Genomic DNA, 16,177 nt, shown 5'->3' on the forward strand with positions numbered 1-16,177 from the left:
TCGGACGTGAATTTCGGACTCAACGTGCAATTGACTTTAGGATTTAGCTTTCTCGACTCTTAACTTTTTATTTACAGAAGGTTCAGTTAAAGGGGTCATATGGAGCGAATGAATGTTTTTCTGTGTCTTTGGTGTGTTATAAATTGTCCATGCAAAATTGCAAAAATGAAAGTGTCGGGAACAAAAGATGCATTCTATCTAAAAGCGATTGCTGACCCAGACCTGCATGAAACGCCTCGTGTAACCACACCCCCACAAATCTACGTCAGTTCGTGGTATGATTTGACTAAGACCGCCCAAATGTATACATAAGTCAGGTGGGTGTACCTGTCAGTACAATTGCTTTTTGAACCTGATGTTCCAAATATGGTAAGAGCATTACATCACAGCGAAAGCATCCAGCCTTTGATGTCATATTTTGGAGAAAAGACGTTCTGGAATGAAAACGAAAGCCTCAGCAGCTGGTCATCTTCATTTATTTTAGTGACTGAAGCAGCGTGTGGGTTTAGAATAACCAAAGTAACCGCTAGCGTCTGCTGATGTGGAGGCAAATATAGTTACAGTATATCTTTAAAGTAATCGTTTTAATGTGAATGACCCTTAACATGTATCGCATCAATTTGTGAGCTAAGTGTTTTGTTACACTAATCAATAATAATAATAATCAATAGGCTTGACTTTTTCTGAATAACTGATATCTCTTTTATAGAGATCCAGTATAAGCAAATCCAGTATAAGCATATTCCTTTTTCAAAGTTACAGAGTTCAAAAGGTGCTGCATAACAGGAATGTCCCTGAGGTTGTCTCATTATTTTGATTTGAAGAGGCTGCTCACACTCAAACTAATTAAAAAGGGTAAAGATTATCATAAAAAAGAAGTATGCAGGATAAACTAAGGTCAAATGTCTTATTTTCAGTTCAAATACCATTCCTGACAGATAATCTCAGGTCGTGTGCTAAGGAAAATGGATACTCGCAGCTGACTAATTGAATCAGCCCACAAACCTTTTTTATATGATTCACATAAATGTCTGTTGAGTTATGTGCCAAAGTGGAAATCGGTGAGAGGGTGTGACGCTCCAGGCATGGGTGGATTCAAAGAGAGAGATCAAGTGAAGGAAATGTGAACTGCCTCAGCTACTGACATCCAGCGTGGATCATGACCGTGGGAATGTGAGGACAGGGACAACTGGTAACTTTGTGCATTATTATCTGTGAATGTGGCTGGATTGTTTTGTGTGGGATGAGGTTGGTTTAGCCTGGATTTATCAGATTGTCTTTTCCCAAATGGGAATTGTGAATGTGAACCGAATTAGGAATCAAATCGCCTCTCATCGCAATTTTCCAGTTCAAATCTCAAATTAATTGTAAAGAATCATTAAGTGGGTTCGGAAGCAGATTACATACTAAATACGTGGCTTTATAATGTCTGCTTATAACGATATGTGGATATGTGCGTGTGTGTGATTGTAGAAATTCTTATTTTGATAAGCCAGACAGCTGTCGTGAACACCCAGTGTCTTGGGAAAGACTTTCATTAGAGGTATTTGTCTGGGTAAGATCTTTTGAACACAACCTTAAAATCCTTCTTTTGTCTAAAATTCAGCTTTAAGCGTTATTGAAAGATGACTGCGTGTCTGAGCTGGTGCACAGCACAGTTCCCGACAAATGTTTTTGTTGCCTTCGTATACACCCGAACCACATCTTCATAGTACCGAAACCAACACTTCAATGATCTTTTCCATGTGAAACACATCATGTGTATTTTGTGGAGCTCTTGTGTGTGTAATCATGGTTATTAATGTCACTCATTTAGTTGAGCTAGTGTACACTTGTTTTTTATCCAAGCAGTGGTTGTAGGTCATGGTGATGTTAAGCTATACACATTTTTAACACCTGCACCATTACTTACAGTACAACACACACGCACGCACACATGCACGCAGCCACATACACATGCTTCCTCTATCACAGAGGCATAAGTGAGAGCATGTCCACCAGCTGTCTGACATTACTCTTTAAACAAATTTTCTCTGAAACTATTTTCCAAACATCCCCTGCAGGTCAGAGACATATAATCTTCCTGCTATTCTCTCTTACCGTCTCCTCTCCTCTCACAATTTCCTCTCTAGTTTGGCTCTGTATGCAGCCAGATCTTAAACAGGAGTCTGTGTAAACTCAACAACAATGACTTGCTTTTCTAAAAAATCTTACACTCAAATGTTTGCAAAATGCACTTGTTGATATGCAGCATAGTTCCGTAGATCAACTCATTTGTTATTAGTAAAATTTGATTGGTCTAAATTCTCGCAAAACGTTTGAGCTCTGTTTGACTCATTGAAATTTCTTCTAAAACGTCTTCTTTAAGTCTAAAATAGATTCTCAGGGTTTTTTTCTTAGAAAAAATGTATCCAAGCAAAGATCTCCATTTGCTTGATGCTGCAACATCTGCAACATTTATTAAAAAGTGATTTTTTTTGGCCTTTGCTGCTTTATGGTGAAAGGACAGTGGAGAGAGTTACAGAAAGCTGCGGGATGAGAAAGAGTGGAACAGGAGCCGAGCCGGGACTCAAACTCGGGTCATCTATATAGACCATACGTCCCATTTTTCCCAGACACGTCCTGGCCAGGATTTCGGTGAGTCCTCTGGATGTCGCATTTGACACGTCATTGAAGTTTATAATTTGAGGTTTTAATTTAGAAACAATCGTTATATTTCAAGGTAAGAAGGAAACTGCGATAATTGTCTTAATATGTCTTAAGAGAAATAAATGTTAATGTTTAAACTGAAATGTGAGAACCTTGATGATGTATGTGGTGGACAAATGCGCCCACCGGAGGACACACGTGAAATCCTGACCAGGATGTGTCCGGTAAAATGGCACGTATGGTCACCCTAGAGTCATAATTTGACTTCAACCCGTGTAAAGATACGTATATAAAGTAACTGCAATTTTATGTTTTAAATAGCGATATAGAGGATATTCATAACATCTGAGCCCCTAAAGAGATTTTATTTGTATGTTTTCTTATCAGAAACAGGTAAATCATTCCCGCATGTAATCTCCAAACAACAAACAAAACAAACACTGGCAGATGCACAAATGTTTATATCTGAAATTTGTAGGAGTCTCTTAGAAAAAATGGCCGTCGGGATGAATCAGGATTCCTGGGAGAAATCACCATGCATCTTTTCTCGCAACGGTATACGGCAGGTATCGTATGAAACATTGTAAACAAATAAACATGGACAATATGTGGATGTCACGTTTGTTTTAAACCAGACTCCATCTTGAAAGACTGTCAAAACACACATGCTTTACATTACTTGCATATGTTCATGCAAAGATAAACACACGTAGGTGTTTATCTGTTCTAATGGGATGTCAACTGGAGCTGACACACTGGCACTTTGATCCTCATAGACAGTCTGTATACACGTGTGTGCAATATGTGTGTGTTCAATTTGAGTATTTAAAATCTCTGCCACTCGGGACATCAAAACAGCTCGGGCGAAATCAAAGAATCCAGCGGTTTGGTTTTTAGGGACAAATAATAAATAATTCCATGCACAGACGCTTGCCAACTGTGAAAAAGCAAGGGGTAAATAAACACGTTACAGAACGAGAGAAAACTTTGCGCGGCTGATTGGATGTTTTCAGTGCAATTGTGGCTAAATGGATTTTTTTCGGTGAGTGTTTACCTATGGAAGAGTGAGACTATGTAGACAGCCGCATTGTTTATTTACAGCTAATTCACTCGGGGCTTTTTCGGAGAATGACTTGGGCTCCATGGCTTGTGTTTGAAAAACACAAACACGCTGTTTGTTCAGTTTGTTAATATCAAGCAATCTTTCTGCCTGCCTTATAGCAAAACGTTGATTGTTTATAATGCTACACCGCAGCCGAGGGGGCGACTGGTGAGGGACCTGAACCGGTGAAATTAAACAAAGAAACTTTAATGTTCGTATCAAGATCTGAAATTGTTCTGAAAGTTGTCGGTGAGAATAAGTGCAAGGCATACATTCTGCATTTATGATGGATGGAGTACAATTAACGGTCCGGCCGTGGAGAATGCAAAATTTTGTGTTGTAATTAGCTGTTTCTTTTCAATGCCAAGAGATATGTGGGCAGTGTGTGAGTGTGCTTTTGTGTACCATTTAGTTTTTAACTATGAAAATGCAGAATGTTGATGAACTGAGTTTGTATAGCCTGTTTATTCTTCAGCGTTGCTTAACCATATACAATACAATGATCTTGAAGTATATTTGAAGTATACTTTATGTAGTAGTAGTTGCTAGTACAAGTATACCTGTAAGCAGTGTTGGGTAAGTTACTTTGAAAAAGTAATTAATCAATAGTTACTAATTACATATTCAGAAGAGTCTTTCGATCACTGTACAAATTTCTCTCTCCGCAAACTATTTAATTACTTATTACTAATTACTTTCTATATCTTATATCAACCTTCATTAGTTAAGTGATTCAATGAAAGAACTCTTAATTCATTCATATAAATAATATAAAAGTACACAATACTCTAATTAACTGACTTGCATCACAAATGTGAGAAATACACATTAATGCATGTGTTTTAAAGTTAGACTTTTAATTTTAATGTCAATTCCACTGTTGTATACACTTCACAGTATTTAGTTCATTACATCTGAAATAACTAATCCAATTACAGGAATAATAAGAGTAATCCCTTACTGTACTTTATAAGGGAAAATTAATTAAATTACAGTTACTAATTACTTAGTAACTAGTTACAGCCAACACTGCCTGTAAGTATACTGTTTCAGTACCACGTGGGACTTGTTAGTTTGTATAAAAGTGTACTTTTAAGTATACTATAAATGTATTAATGAGACATACCTCAAGTATATTTCACAAAATGTGGACTGTATAAAGTATACTTTCCTATTTTTAGTTCAAAAGAAATACAATATGTGAAAGCATACTTAAATAGGTCTCTTTTTTTTAGGGTATGAAAGATTCCCATTTAGATACTGTGCATGAAATGAGAGGGAATCGCAAAAGTTTGTGTGTTATAGACAGACTGTCCATGTGTGGCTTGTCTCCTCACCCATTCCAAAACCCCCAGTGGACTTCCATGTTTGATAAAGACCCCACAATTCCACAAGTAGTTGGCTGGGCGTGATTTCATTATTGATTCTTATCCTAATCATTGATAAGCCTGGATGACATGGCCTGTTGCGTTGTGGGAGTGCTCGGCCAGAGGGCCAGCTCATGCACTAATAACATGATTGGCTAATCACTCTTTCTCTCTCAAAGCACTAATATGTTGTTCTGTGTGGGGAACGGGAACTAAAGGGTCCCTTGGTGTAGCGTGTTGGCTCTCAGCCCTTGGCACTGTAGATCTTTACAGCAGATTAGTGCAGAAATTACTCACAGATTTCTTTTAGTGTTCCGGCTTAGATGGAGGAAAAGCACAGACATGGGTAGATAGAAGCTAAATTGTCTCACTGGTGGTAAAAGAGCTCTGTATCATACCAGAATGATAACGAATAAGGAAATGTCATTTTAGTTTGAAGTAACTGTGCTTCATAGATTATGCATTGAAACAAACACACACCACACACACAGTATGTACGGTACTTGTAAAGTATAAGGCACACACTTTTTTTCCGGGCGGTGTTCCACTCGTAAAGTCCTTGGCAGCATAATGGGACAGCCAGTCGGTTTTCAAAGCAACACACAGTAGAGCATCACAATGGTTTATACACAAACTGTCCGGATTCAATTTATCTCGAGCACACCCTAAAAAGGTCACTTCTGTACTGTACTGCTCAATTGCCTCTTGGCTATTTAGACGTGTCTCTCAACGTATTGTTCATATCATTTAGTAAATTTAGCAAAATATTCTGTTTTGTATAATTCACTGCAAAATGGCTTTTTATTCTATGCATTAATATCCGAAGAAGGTCAGCACTGAAGTTCTACTATATTATGGTGAACGTCAAGAAGAATGTAGAGGAAAGTGCAGCATTGGAGAGTGACATCACACATGCACGCACACACACATCACATTCCAGTTTCAACATGCTGTGGTTCTCCAAATGGGAAACAGTATAATCACATCAACTCTATGAATGATGTTATTCCGTGCACTCTCTCTCTCTGTCTCTCTCTCTCTCTGGCAGTTCTGTGGGCCAGAGCCTCACACAATGACTGAATTGTGCCCCACATTCTGTATAGTGACAAGCTTCCGAATTTATTGTTTATGTCAGCTTTAATAAAGGGCTGCGTATATCATAAGATGCCACATTAGCTCCAGTTAATCACGGTTACAGGCAGCAGAAGAAAATATTGGAACCTCGATAACCTTGACTGCCAGTCAAGAGAACTACCGCTGGATGTAAGTGTTTTGGATTATTATATCAGCATCATCACTAAAATATGATGATGTTATATGGTTGATGTAATGTGGGGTGGTTTCTTTGGATTTTCACCACATCGGCTTCATCTCTAACATGTTTTGAATTCCTCAGAAAAAAACATGGTCAATTAGGTTACAACAATTACCAAATCACACAGATACTTGTGCATCTTTTTGAACGTGATTCAGCTTACTGGTATTTAGACAGATATGGTCTCCATGGTATTAATGACACATCTGCTAAATTGAAAATACATTTACATTTTAGGCATTTGGCAGAAGCTTTTATCCAAAGCGACTTACATTGCTTTATCCTATACATTTTACATAGGTATTTGCAATGCCCTCGAACCCACAACCTTGCGTTGTTAACGCAATGCTCTTACCACAGAGCTACAGGAAAGCAAAATTAGCATTATATAACAGCCTGGAAAATAGTTTATTGTCGAATATGATATAGCTTCAAAACTATGTAAAAGTTAACAGCTCAGCACAAAGGACGCCGAAGCGTGCGCTTCTCCCTCGCGCTTTCTGCCCTCCCCTCCCCGCACGCGGCGCTAATGGGCGCTCTGAGCGCGCGCCAGTCGACTCGAGCTCCAGAGACGCGGAGTCCTCAGGCAGACGTCCAGTCACACCCATACAGCATTTATCCTTTTCATTCGTTTTCAATTTGACGTGTCTCGTTTTAAGTGTAAGACATCACCGTCAAGATATTAAAGCACGACTTTGGATAATAACCGATCTTGAAGCGTCAAAGTGCGCATCGGATTGCAGAAAATAACGGCAGACGCACGCGCGAACAGGTACCTGCTTATCATTTATATTACCTTATTTTTTATATTACAACAACCAACATGAGTCGGAAAGTTTTAAACCTCACTTTGTAGCATTATTGTAACTATTTGACGCATTTGGAGTACAGCTCAACTATAGCGCAACACTGATAATGACGTACTGACTAACTTACCGACATAATGTAACGTTATTGTATTGTATTATGAAATGTTACACTACACAGACTATTATTATTTCATAATTAATTTGATTAAGCCCATATTGTTCCTATTTAATAGGCTACACCCCATCATTTGCTTTGATGGACATGCACTTGAAACAGTGGCGTATATTCTCTCAGAAATATTAACAAACACACGTCAGATAGTGTGCAGGGAATTACTGGCTCTCAGGAGAATAAATATTTGCACTAATACTCTAGTTTATCATGAGCAGTCGTGCTTTTCTTTTCTTTTTACTTTTTGTTGAATAGACACATTCATTTCAGACGATTTAAAGCCCAGCTGTGGCTTATACTGGCAACCCTGCTTGCTAATGTGAAGCAAATATTTGTTGCATACAAGCTTTACAAATGTCTGCTGTTGTAAATATGAAGATTCTTTATTCTTTATATATGTATGTAATAACGCAACCTTATTTGTTTTGTTCATAAAATACGGTCTACTGCATGTCAGAATGATAACACAAAATGAATTAAGGAAAGATTAACAAGGTTATGAAAGCAGATAAGAGGTATTTTCACAGGGCCGCACGGCGGGTGAGGAATGTTTAATGGGAGTAAAGTGTGTCTGTCAAGGCAGTGAATGATGGGAGATCTCCCATCCGTCTCTGGTCCTCCTCACACCTATGTGCCAACAGCAGTGATTGGCATTAACTGTTGACTCTGTGGAGCTCCAGAAACAAGCTCAGGGGAGCGAGGACGAAACACTTGAGGGAGTGAGAGGAGGCTCTTTCTTCCCCCGGCGGCGTTCGCCCCGTGTTAACGTGCCAGATAATACCTCTCTGTGATGCACACAGACTTTATGGAAAGTCTCGCTCACACACCCTGTGGTTTTATGGGTGAGTCAAATAGAAAGCTTCAGTCATGAGCCACAGCTGTAGTGCGCACACACAAAGCAGAGAGGTATACTTTTTTTGATAATAAGAATTGGTTGATTAAAGTAAATATTATAAGTTCATGAATTTAACCTCAATTATGCTTGCACGGTCTTTACTGTGAAACATGATTTTAGCTGTTTTCTTTATCTTTGTATGCACAGCCACACATCATATACAGGATACTTCGTATGTACCACATGTAACGTTTTGATTTGAGTTTTATGAATGAAATATATTTGGATACTTGGGGTGTTGCAGGACTGGATTCCCTCTGTGTATGTTGGAAAGAATAGACAGAAGTTATGGCACTTAATGGCAGGGTGATGGGTTCTAGCTGCTAGATGTGTGCTTAAGTATGTTTACTGTACGGCTGTGGTTATTTGGGGCATAGTGCCATATGGGTGTTAAGAGGTTCTAGCACAGAAGTGCCATCGGCCTCTCAGACTCCTGTCTCTCTATCTGTCTCAACATTTTCTTTCTTGCCATCTCTCTTAACTACATTGCACTTACTTTCTCCACACACTTTTTGGATGTAAGCCGTGCCATAGCCAAGATGTTCTCGCTGAATAGAAAAGTGTGGAAAAATTGATTTCTACAACTCGTAAGTGTAAATGTGAGCACTGCTAGGGCATTAGGGGTGGTTGCCAGGGTACTGCCTTGAGGTTGCTAGGGTGTTGTTGTTTGTTGCAAGAAAATGTAAAACAGGCTCTATGATAAGGGTCCATTCTAAGGAGTTTGTTTTGTAATTTAAGAGCCCACCAGACAATTAAATGAACCATTTTCTTACTACTCCTGTGCATGTGTGTGTTTTCTGTCATGAGTAACATGACTGACTGACTTTCAGCTTTGTCTCCATCAATAGGCTCCATTCATTAGCCTTACACACTTGAAAACCCATGATAAAAACACTAAACAATGTAGAAACACCCTGTCCTTTTTTGACACAGCGTAAACCCAACACCATCTCTTCACCTTTTGCAATTTTCAATCCGTTCCGTCCAAACAGAGAACGAAGAGGAGACATTATCTGAGCACTTTGTCCGCTCTCCATTACGGCTATAGAGATTCCTTTCAGGATGTATAGAATTACCCATAATTCCCTAAACCTGTCACTCACAGGTAGACAGACTGTGTCAGGTATTCTTTGCACATAATGAGGTTTGAGAATGTTGGCTGGGAGGAAATTCTTCACTACTCTCTTTCTTACTCTCCCTCTGGTCCCTGTCATTAGATATGCACCTGACTTAAATTCTCTGAGCTAAGGGCAGGTATGAAGCTAAAACTTTTTCTCCTTTGAAGACTAGAGGGGGGATTAAAAACGTATCATTAAACATGGACTTGGCTAGAGCCAACACGATTTAAGACAGAGTTTCACCTCCGTTAATGTTTGCAAAACACAAAGGAAAGCTTTTTACTTTCAAGTTTTCATTTGCCCGTGTCATTTGATATCTTATTCCGTTGCCTTTACCATAACAGGCAAACCTCAGAGCGCAGTGATCCGTGGATGATGATAACAGTTGTGGAAATAGAACAATTACCTTAAATCAGACATAGTCTGTAGGAAACAGTTGTTGAGGATTATAAATGAAATGTGAGATTGAGCGACTATGACTTCGCCTATGCATGCGCTTTGGAGGCATGTGATGGGCGGTTGGGCGGTTGTGTTGAGGCCAAAGGAGTTTCCAAAATGTCACATGAACAACATTTGATGAGTTCAAGTAAAGGTTCCTCTTTCCTTTCGTTGGATACGTGAGCTGTCTGTCATTCAACAGTTTCCGTAGGCAAGTGTAATTTCATTTGTTTTCATAACAAATGATGGATATGTGATTTCACAAATGTTTTCCTTATTGGTATTGAGTTGGGAGGTGTACATTATCGGGTTTGAGAAGTCTATCTATACACATGTTGATAGCAAGTAGAAATATGCTGTAAATGGAAAAAAAACACATACACAAACAGGTTGTCAGTCTAACACATTTTATTTTTTATATCAAAATACTGACTTCATTGTATATTAGAAGTTTACTGTATTCATTGTTTACTTATTTTATATCATAGAATAAATAAACCACATTTCACAATGGAAGCATAGGAAAATAATTACTGTTAAACATCTGATTTTAAAAAATTCAACTTCAGTCAAAAAATGACAGTATTCCAGACAGTATATTAGAAGTTGAGGGTAGCAAATTTCGGACTTTCATTGTTGAGTCTTCCTGCCATTTGTTATGAATGAAATAAATCACTTGTGATGTATGGCACATTTTCATTGTATGTCATGTTGTCATTAGTATGTTATGAAAACAACACAATGTCTAACCTTCTGTCTGTGTGTGCTAAAGTGAACATTATTTACACACGATTAACCCCTACAAAGTACTACAACCATAACAGTGTGATTGACCCCTGCCAACAATAACACAAATATAACTCCAGCTCCTAACAATGAACTTGGTGTGACACTTGGGTAGAGCTGCAGGGTAAAATTGTGTAATGGACTTCCTGTGGTACGTGGAAGAAGCTTGTGTGGAGATGTTTGTGAAAAAAAATATGTAAAAAGAGATTGAGGAACTTGTACTGTAGGAGACTCTGGGATTACCCAAGAGCCCCTGTGTTGATATCCTTATGACATTTGCTCTAGGAGATAACTCCGTCTGCCCTTTTAAACCCCAAATATAAATTTCTTATCCTGGTCAATCAGTCAAAATCAAAGTTATCTATGATGCCACCGTATTCTTTAAATAAACAGACATATCTGACTTATCTTTATGTGAGCAATATGTCTGCGTGTCTGGTACATGTAAATATGCAGGAATAGAAAAACATTCCGTAGGACAACAGCATTCTTCAAAGAATAACCAATGATGACACATCAGAATTATGTCCCAACATTAATAAATCGTGATCAACTCAAAAGTTATCCTCACTGAACCAATTAGCCAATTGTTGAATTGCTTCTTACAAAAAATGTGCAATTAACATTCATCCCTTTCTCCTGTCCCGTATTTCAATCATTCATTTGTCCATTTAATAATTTGTTCATTCCTGCATTCAATGTAATTGGTGTGTTTTGAGAGCCTCTGCTCTGGAGAAAGGAGAGATGTGTAAATCGTTCCTCTTAATGATGCCCTGCTCAAGGAAATCTCCTAATGAAGACAAACTGCTGCAGTTTGCTCGCTCTCTCCCACAATTTCATGCCACTCTGTTGACTAATGAAGCAGATTCAGACATGATCATCACCTCGACCCCAGCCCAAGGGTTTTATAATACTGTCTGTTGTACTGGAGAGAAAGGGGCAGAATAGATGAGAGTTGGGTGCGAGAAATAAAAGAAGGGTGTTTGAAAGAAGGCTGAAAGTGGCTGCTCTCATCAAGCTGACCTTTTGTTTAGAGACAAACAGATTTAGAAAGAGAGAAAGAGACAGAGAAAGTATGCGTGTTGGTGGACAAAAGGGAGGGTTTGAATAGGGCAGCAGCTGATGCTGGCCTCAAATGCATAGGGATGCCTGAAAGAAACCTTATAATAGCAGCTGAGCATCCGCTCGGGATTTAACACGATTTTACACACACACTCACGTACATACACTCACACGCCTCCCACAGAAACGCCCAGCCACTCCTTTAGATAACTCCTGTTCGTTCATTCCATCACAGGTCGGGACCAAAGCTTTTCTATCGCGTTGTGAGGACAGCTGGAGATAAAGACAGTGGGAAACAGAAGAGCAGAAACCAGTGTCTCCCACAGGGCAAGATGCTGGGAGGGTCAGGACGGGTCAGGACGGAGCGATTCTGCCCTGTCTGGTGGTCCGTGCTGGTATATCTCTTTCTCGTTCTGCCTGATGCGAACTGCATGAAGGAGAGCGTGCCCAGAGTTAAACTTAGCTACAAAGGTACAACGTTTATCCTATTCTGTTATATTCAAGTTTTTTTTTATTGCAAAAAATGGCTATCTATTAATTGTCTTATAATGTTATTAGTATTAAAACGCAATGTGAGTTTAAGGTGGGAATGAATCCATTTAATCCAAATTTATTTTTTTGTTGGAAAAGATTAATGTATTTTATGTATTTATTTGAAATGTGTGTGTAAACGTTTTCTTTTAAGATTCATTTTGAAGTGCAAGTGTGATAAGAGGTTTATAACTCACTTGAGGTCAATATTTAGACTGCATTTGTGACTGATTGAGTGTACATAGGGGATGTGCTACAGTACATGTCACAGAACACTTTGCATCGAAAAAAGGTTCTTTTTATTCTTAAAAGGAAGAATGAGATGGTTCTTAAGGAACTTTTGACTGAATGGTTCTTTGTGGAACCAAAAATGGTTATTTTATGGGATGGCTGTAAAGAACCTTTTGAGCACCTTTATTTTTAAGAGTGTAGCAGAAGACGTTTTTGTGTTCTTTTCACTGGGACCATGTTAGCTTGGCTGTACAAATTAAGTCACACCAGTTGTATTAATTATAAAACTTATTATATCAAAATCATGCTTGTGGCCGCATAGAAGTGCGGCACATTCACACACACTTACACGTTCTTGCTTTAGTATTAGTTTAGTATTAGTTAGAGTTCACGAAAAATACATTACATTTACATTTATGCACTTGGCAGACGCCTTTATCCAAAGGTACTTAGATTGCATTGTACTATACATTTGGTTTGACTATGTGCACAACCCAAGCTCTTACCACTGAGCTGCAGGAAAGCTGTATAGCAAATAAATGTGTGATGTTATAAAACAAGTGAAGTTTAAAAGAAACAACTGTGAAAGTAATAGCATTTCCTTATTTGTTTAAGTGAACGGACAGTCTGACACATATTGGTTATGGGTTGTTAAGAGTCATGCGTACATCGTCCACAAACATCAACGCCTTATAAATCTTCTCTAGTTACCATGGACCGTCTGAAATGCTTTAGATGTTAAGTTCATCAAACTAACAGGAAGCAATAAAAGTTAGCTGTTTCACATTTGTTTTCTTTCTCTTCTGCATTTAAACCCTGCCTCAATTTTAGTTCAGGGAAAACAGAATTTATTTGATTCCACTGTGAGGAATAAAGTTATAGCTCCCCAAATAGCGCTCTTAATCTGACCCTCGCTACTGAAACAGACCTCAGCCAAATCAGGAAACTAAGGCCAATAAAAATATGACGGACTGTGGTGAATGCTCTGTTTATTTTCAGCATAAAAAAACCCACAATGTATGGTTGCATCAAATTTCTATATTTAAGTCGATTTGTTGGGAGAATGCTTTGTGCTATAATGGTGTCTTAAAATCTTAAAGTAATCCTTAGGTAGTTTGAACAATACAATATGCTTAATTTCTATTGCAGTTTTAACGCACATTTCAGTTGTTGCAAAGCAGTTTTGAGAAAAAACACAAAATTGAATCTATAGGTAATTTTTTTTATATCAAAATAGAGAAATTCTATAGCGTTTGTTTATTTACATTTATATTTCAATGATCAGTTTTATGATAAAGAACACTGGCTTCTAGTTGAGTAGTTTAACAGCTTATAAACTTACGGTTTGGTATTAAGTTTCTGCCCTGTCTACTTCGTCTATATTGTTCTACTCCATGTTTTTGTTCTGTTCAGTAGGGGTCTAAGGATTTTGAGAGGCAATTCACTATCCCTTATTGTAGCAAACCTTTTATCAAAACACATCAGCACCTTTTCTGTATCAGAACACTATCATTAATCTGAAAACCCAAACCAGTGGCTTGCATACCTCAGGGCCAGTTAGCAGTAGGATTATTTTACCCATGTGTTAAAAAGCCTGTTTTTCTCCCAAAGGAGGGCTAAAGGGGTACATCTGATCTGTGTTAGATACATCTCATAATATTCTCTTGAGTCAATTAAACAGTATCCCTTCTATCGCCGACATCACTTCGTCCAGACAGTATGCAGCGGAGTCAGCGAAACACCAAAATATTATCATCAGTTAGTGTAAATATTTCTTTTAAAGACAGGCCCCCTCTGTACGAGGGTCTTCAGTGGGAGTTATTGATTGTTTTATGAGTGTGGTTTATTTTCATGTGTTTGACATAACGGGTATATGGGTGATGGGTGTAGACACGCATATCAGAGTCAAGCCTCATGTCGAGCCGAAACACAAAGCCTTATTTTGCAATAGGAAGCAGACCACAGTACGGTATTTAATGAAGTTATAGTTATATGGCTCCCAGTTGGCTGTGGTTTTCTAAACACTTAGGTCATATATATGATAATGTATCATCTTAATGCGTACGGTTCCTCTAGATTCCACAAGTTTGGCTCTCTCCCCAAACATTAGAGGAAATAGATTACCCCCAAGTGTATAATCGTTTACCCTTTGAGAAATTTAAAAGTCTCACTTTGGGGCATTATAACTTTCATGTGTAGCCCAGTTTTTGGGGAGGCTCTCATTTGTCATACCCTCAAATTATGCATTAATTTAAAATGTAGATTTGTGTTTCAGAGTCATCAACCATTATGATACATTATGTACTTGCAGGGCTGAATGACTTTGAATGTAAAAGGCACATACAGTCCGGAATTTTCGCATGCGCTTTTTTGTGTTTGGCACTCGTTTATACGGTATCTTGTCAAAACTCCTCTCAAAATGCTTGCGACGGCTGCGAAAAACGCAGAAAACCGAACCCTGTCCGAATCTGTTTATGAGGTTGTTTTAAGAGTATTTTTTATGCCACTCCAAACAAACCAGAGACATCCATTATTACAAAGCTTATAAAAACTAGATTTATATTACCTGAATGAGGTCTCAAACGGTTTGCCACTTTTATGTTTCATTGGAATATGTTAAATATGACAGCAAAAGCATTACACTTTTATTAACGTTTTTTTTCCGGATGTGCTTGTGTGATCGAGTAGATCAGATTATTCCTTGGTTAACAAAATGGTTATTTTATTTTAAAACTTAAAAAGACTTATCTTGTTAACCTTATACCTTATACTAATCATTAATATAATTGTAGAACATTCAGCTTTTAAGCAAGATTTTAATGCATGCTTTGAGTAATTTGACCACCATTGTTATGCTTGTTATCTCCAACCAATAAATATAAAAATTAGCTCAAACACTTGTGTAGATAACTGTCTCTTGAGTGGACGCAAGGGATGGATTCCCTTAAAGAATCCAGATTATGCTCCAGGGCTCCAGATAAACCTCATTGTTGAAGAGGGATTTTTTCAGTGGGGGGCTCTGACCTATTACTGTTTGCAGAGTAGATTAGCACAGACTAGTTCGACGTTATACATCCAACATGAATGGGGTTTTATTTTGGAGAGGATTCTTTTTTGTAAATATTGATCAGAGGTGTGCCGTTCCTGACCCTACATCCCAGAGAATAATAGTTATATACTAGGATTTATTCAGCTTCTGGCTGCTCACGGCTCAGAACCGTGACGCCATGACCTGACCACAACACAGATGTTTACGCAAGATGTGCGCCTACGAAAGACATCAGAGGAAGAGAGGTTGTTAAAATTCTAGAGACAAAGAATGAAGAGATTTCAAGAATTCAGATTTCATGGAGTATTGAAAACTCAGAGTCAAGGGGTGTTTCGGGTGTCGGCAGATGGTTATGTTTTGTGCATGGAGAGCATTGGGTGGAGAATTAAACTCCATCCAAGTGCACAAAGATTGTATGCTTTAGTCAAGCATCATGACGTGTTTTGAAAGTATGTCAAGAATGGTGTATCCAGAGAGATCAGTTCGTATTCAAAGAGGACAATAACAACCTAAGAATCCAACTTCACCTATATAGGTTTTCCACCTCTCTTAAATCGTTGTTGATAGCTTGCAGCCTACAAGCTTATTTACATTATCGTAAAAGCATGCATTCTTTGTACGTTCAGATGGTAATCTGCACCTCAGCTGTCTAC

At 38.3% G+C, this 16,177-nt stretch overlaps 1 protein-coding gene across 5 annotated transcripts in view; it reads left to right on the plus strand.

Moving 5' to 3' along the window:
* The first annotated feature begins 1,131 nt into the window (after positions 1-1,131).
* The window catches only part of sema3d (sema domain, immunoglobulin domain (Ig), short basic domain, secreted, (semaphorin) 3D), a 34,313-nt gene continuing 19,267 nt past the window's right edge, over positions 1,132-16,177 (plus strand). The window contains exons 1-3 of one of the 5 annotated variants that reach the window (XM_056766389.1): positions 2,510-2,637; positions 3,037-3,215; positions 11,949-12,184. In XM_056766389.1, the coding sequence (XP_056622367.1) occupies positions 12,046-12,184 (139 nt within the window). In that variant the 5' untranslated portion in view covers positions 2,510-2,637; positions 3,037-3,215; positions 11,949-12,045. Of the gene's footprint in view, positions 1,193-2,509; positions 2,638-3,036; positions 3,216-6,282; positions 6,382-6,973; positions 7,206-8,150; positions 8,257-11,948; positions 12,185-16,177 lie in introns of those variants that run through there. The other 4 variants (XM_056766390.1, XM_056766387.1, XM_056766388.1 and 1 more) reach the window with 4 other exon arrangements.

The sequence above is a fragment of the Triplophysa dalaica genome, chromosome 14 (assembly GCF_015846415.1).
Source record: "Triplophysa dalaica isolate WHDGS20190420 chromosome 14, ASM1584641v1, whole genome shotgun sequence".
In the NCBI taxonomy this organism is placed as follows: Eukaryota; Metazoa; Chordata; class Actinopteri; order Cypriniformes; family Nemacheilidae; genus Triplophysa; species Triplophysa dalaica.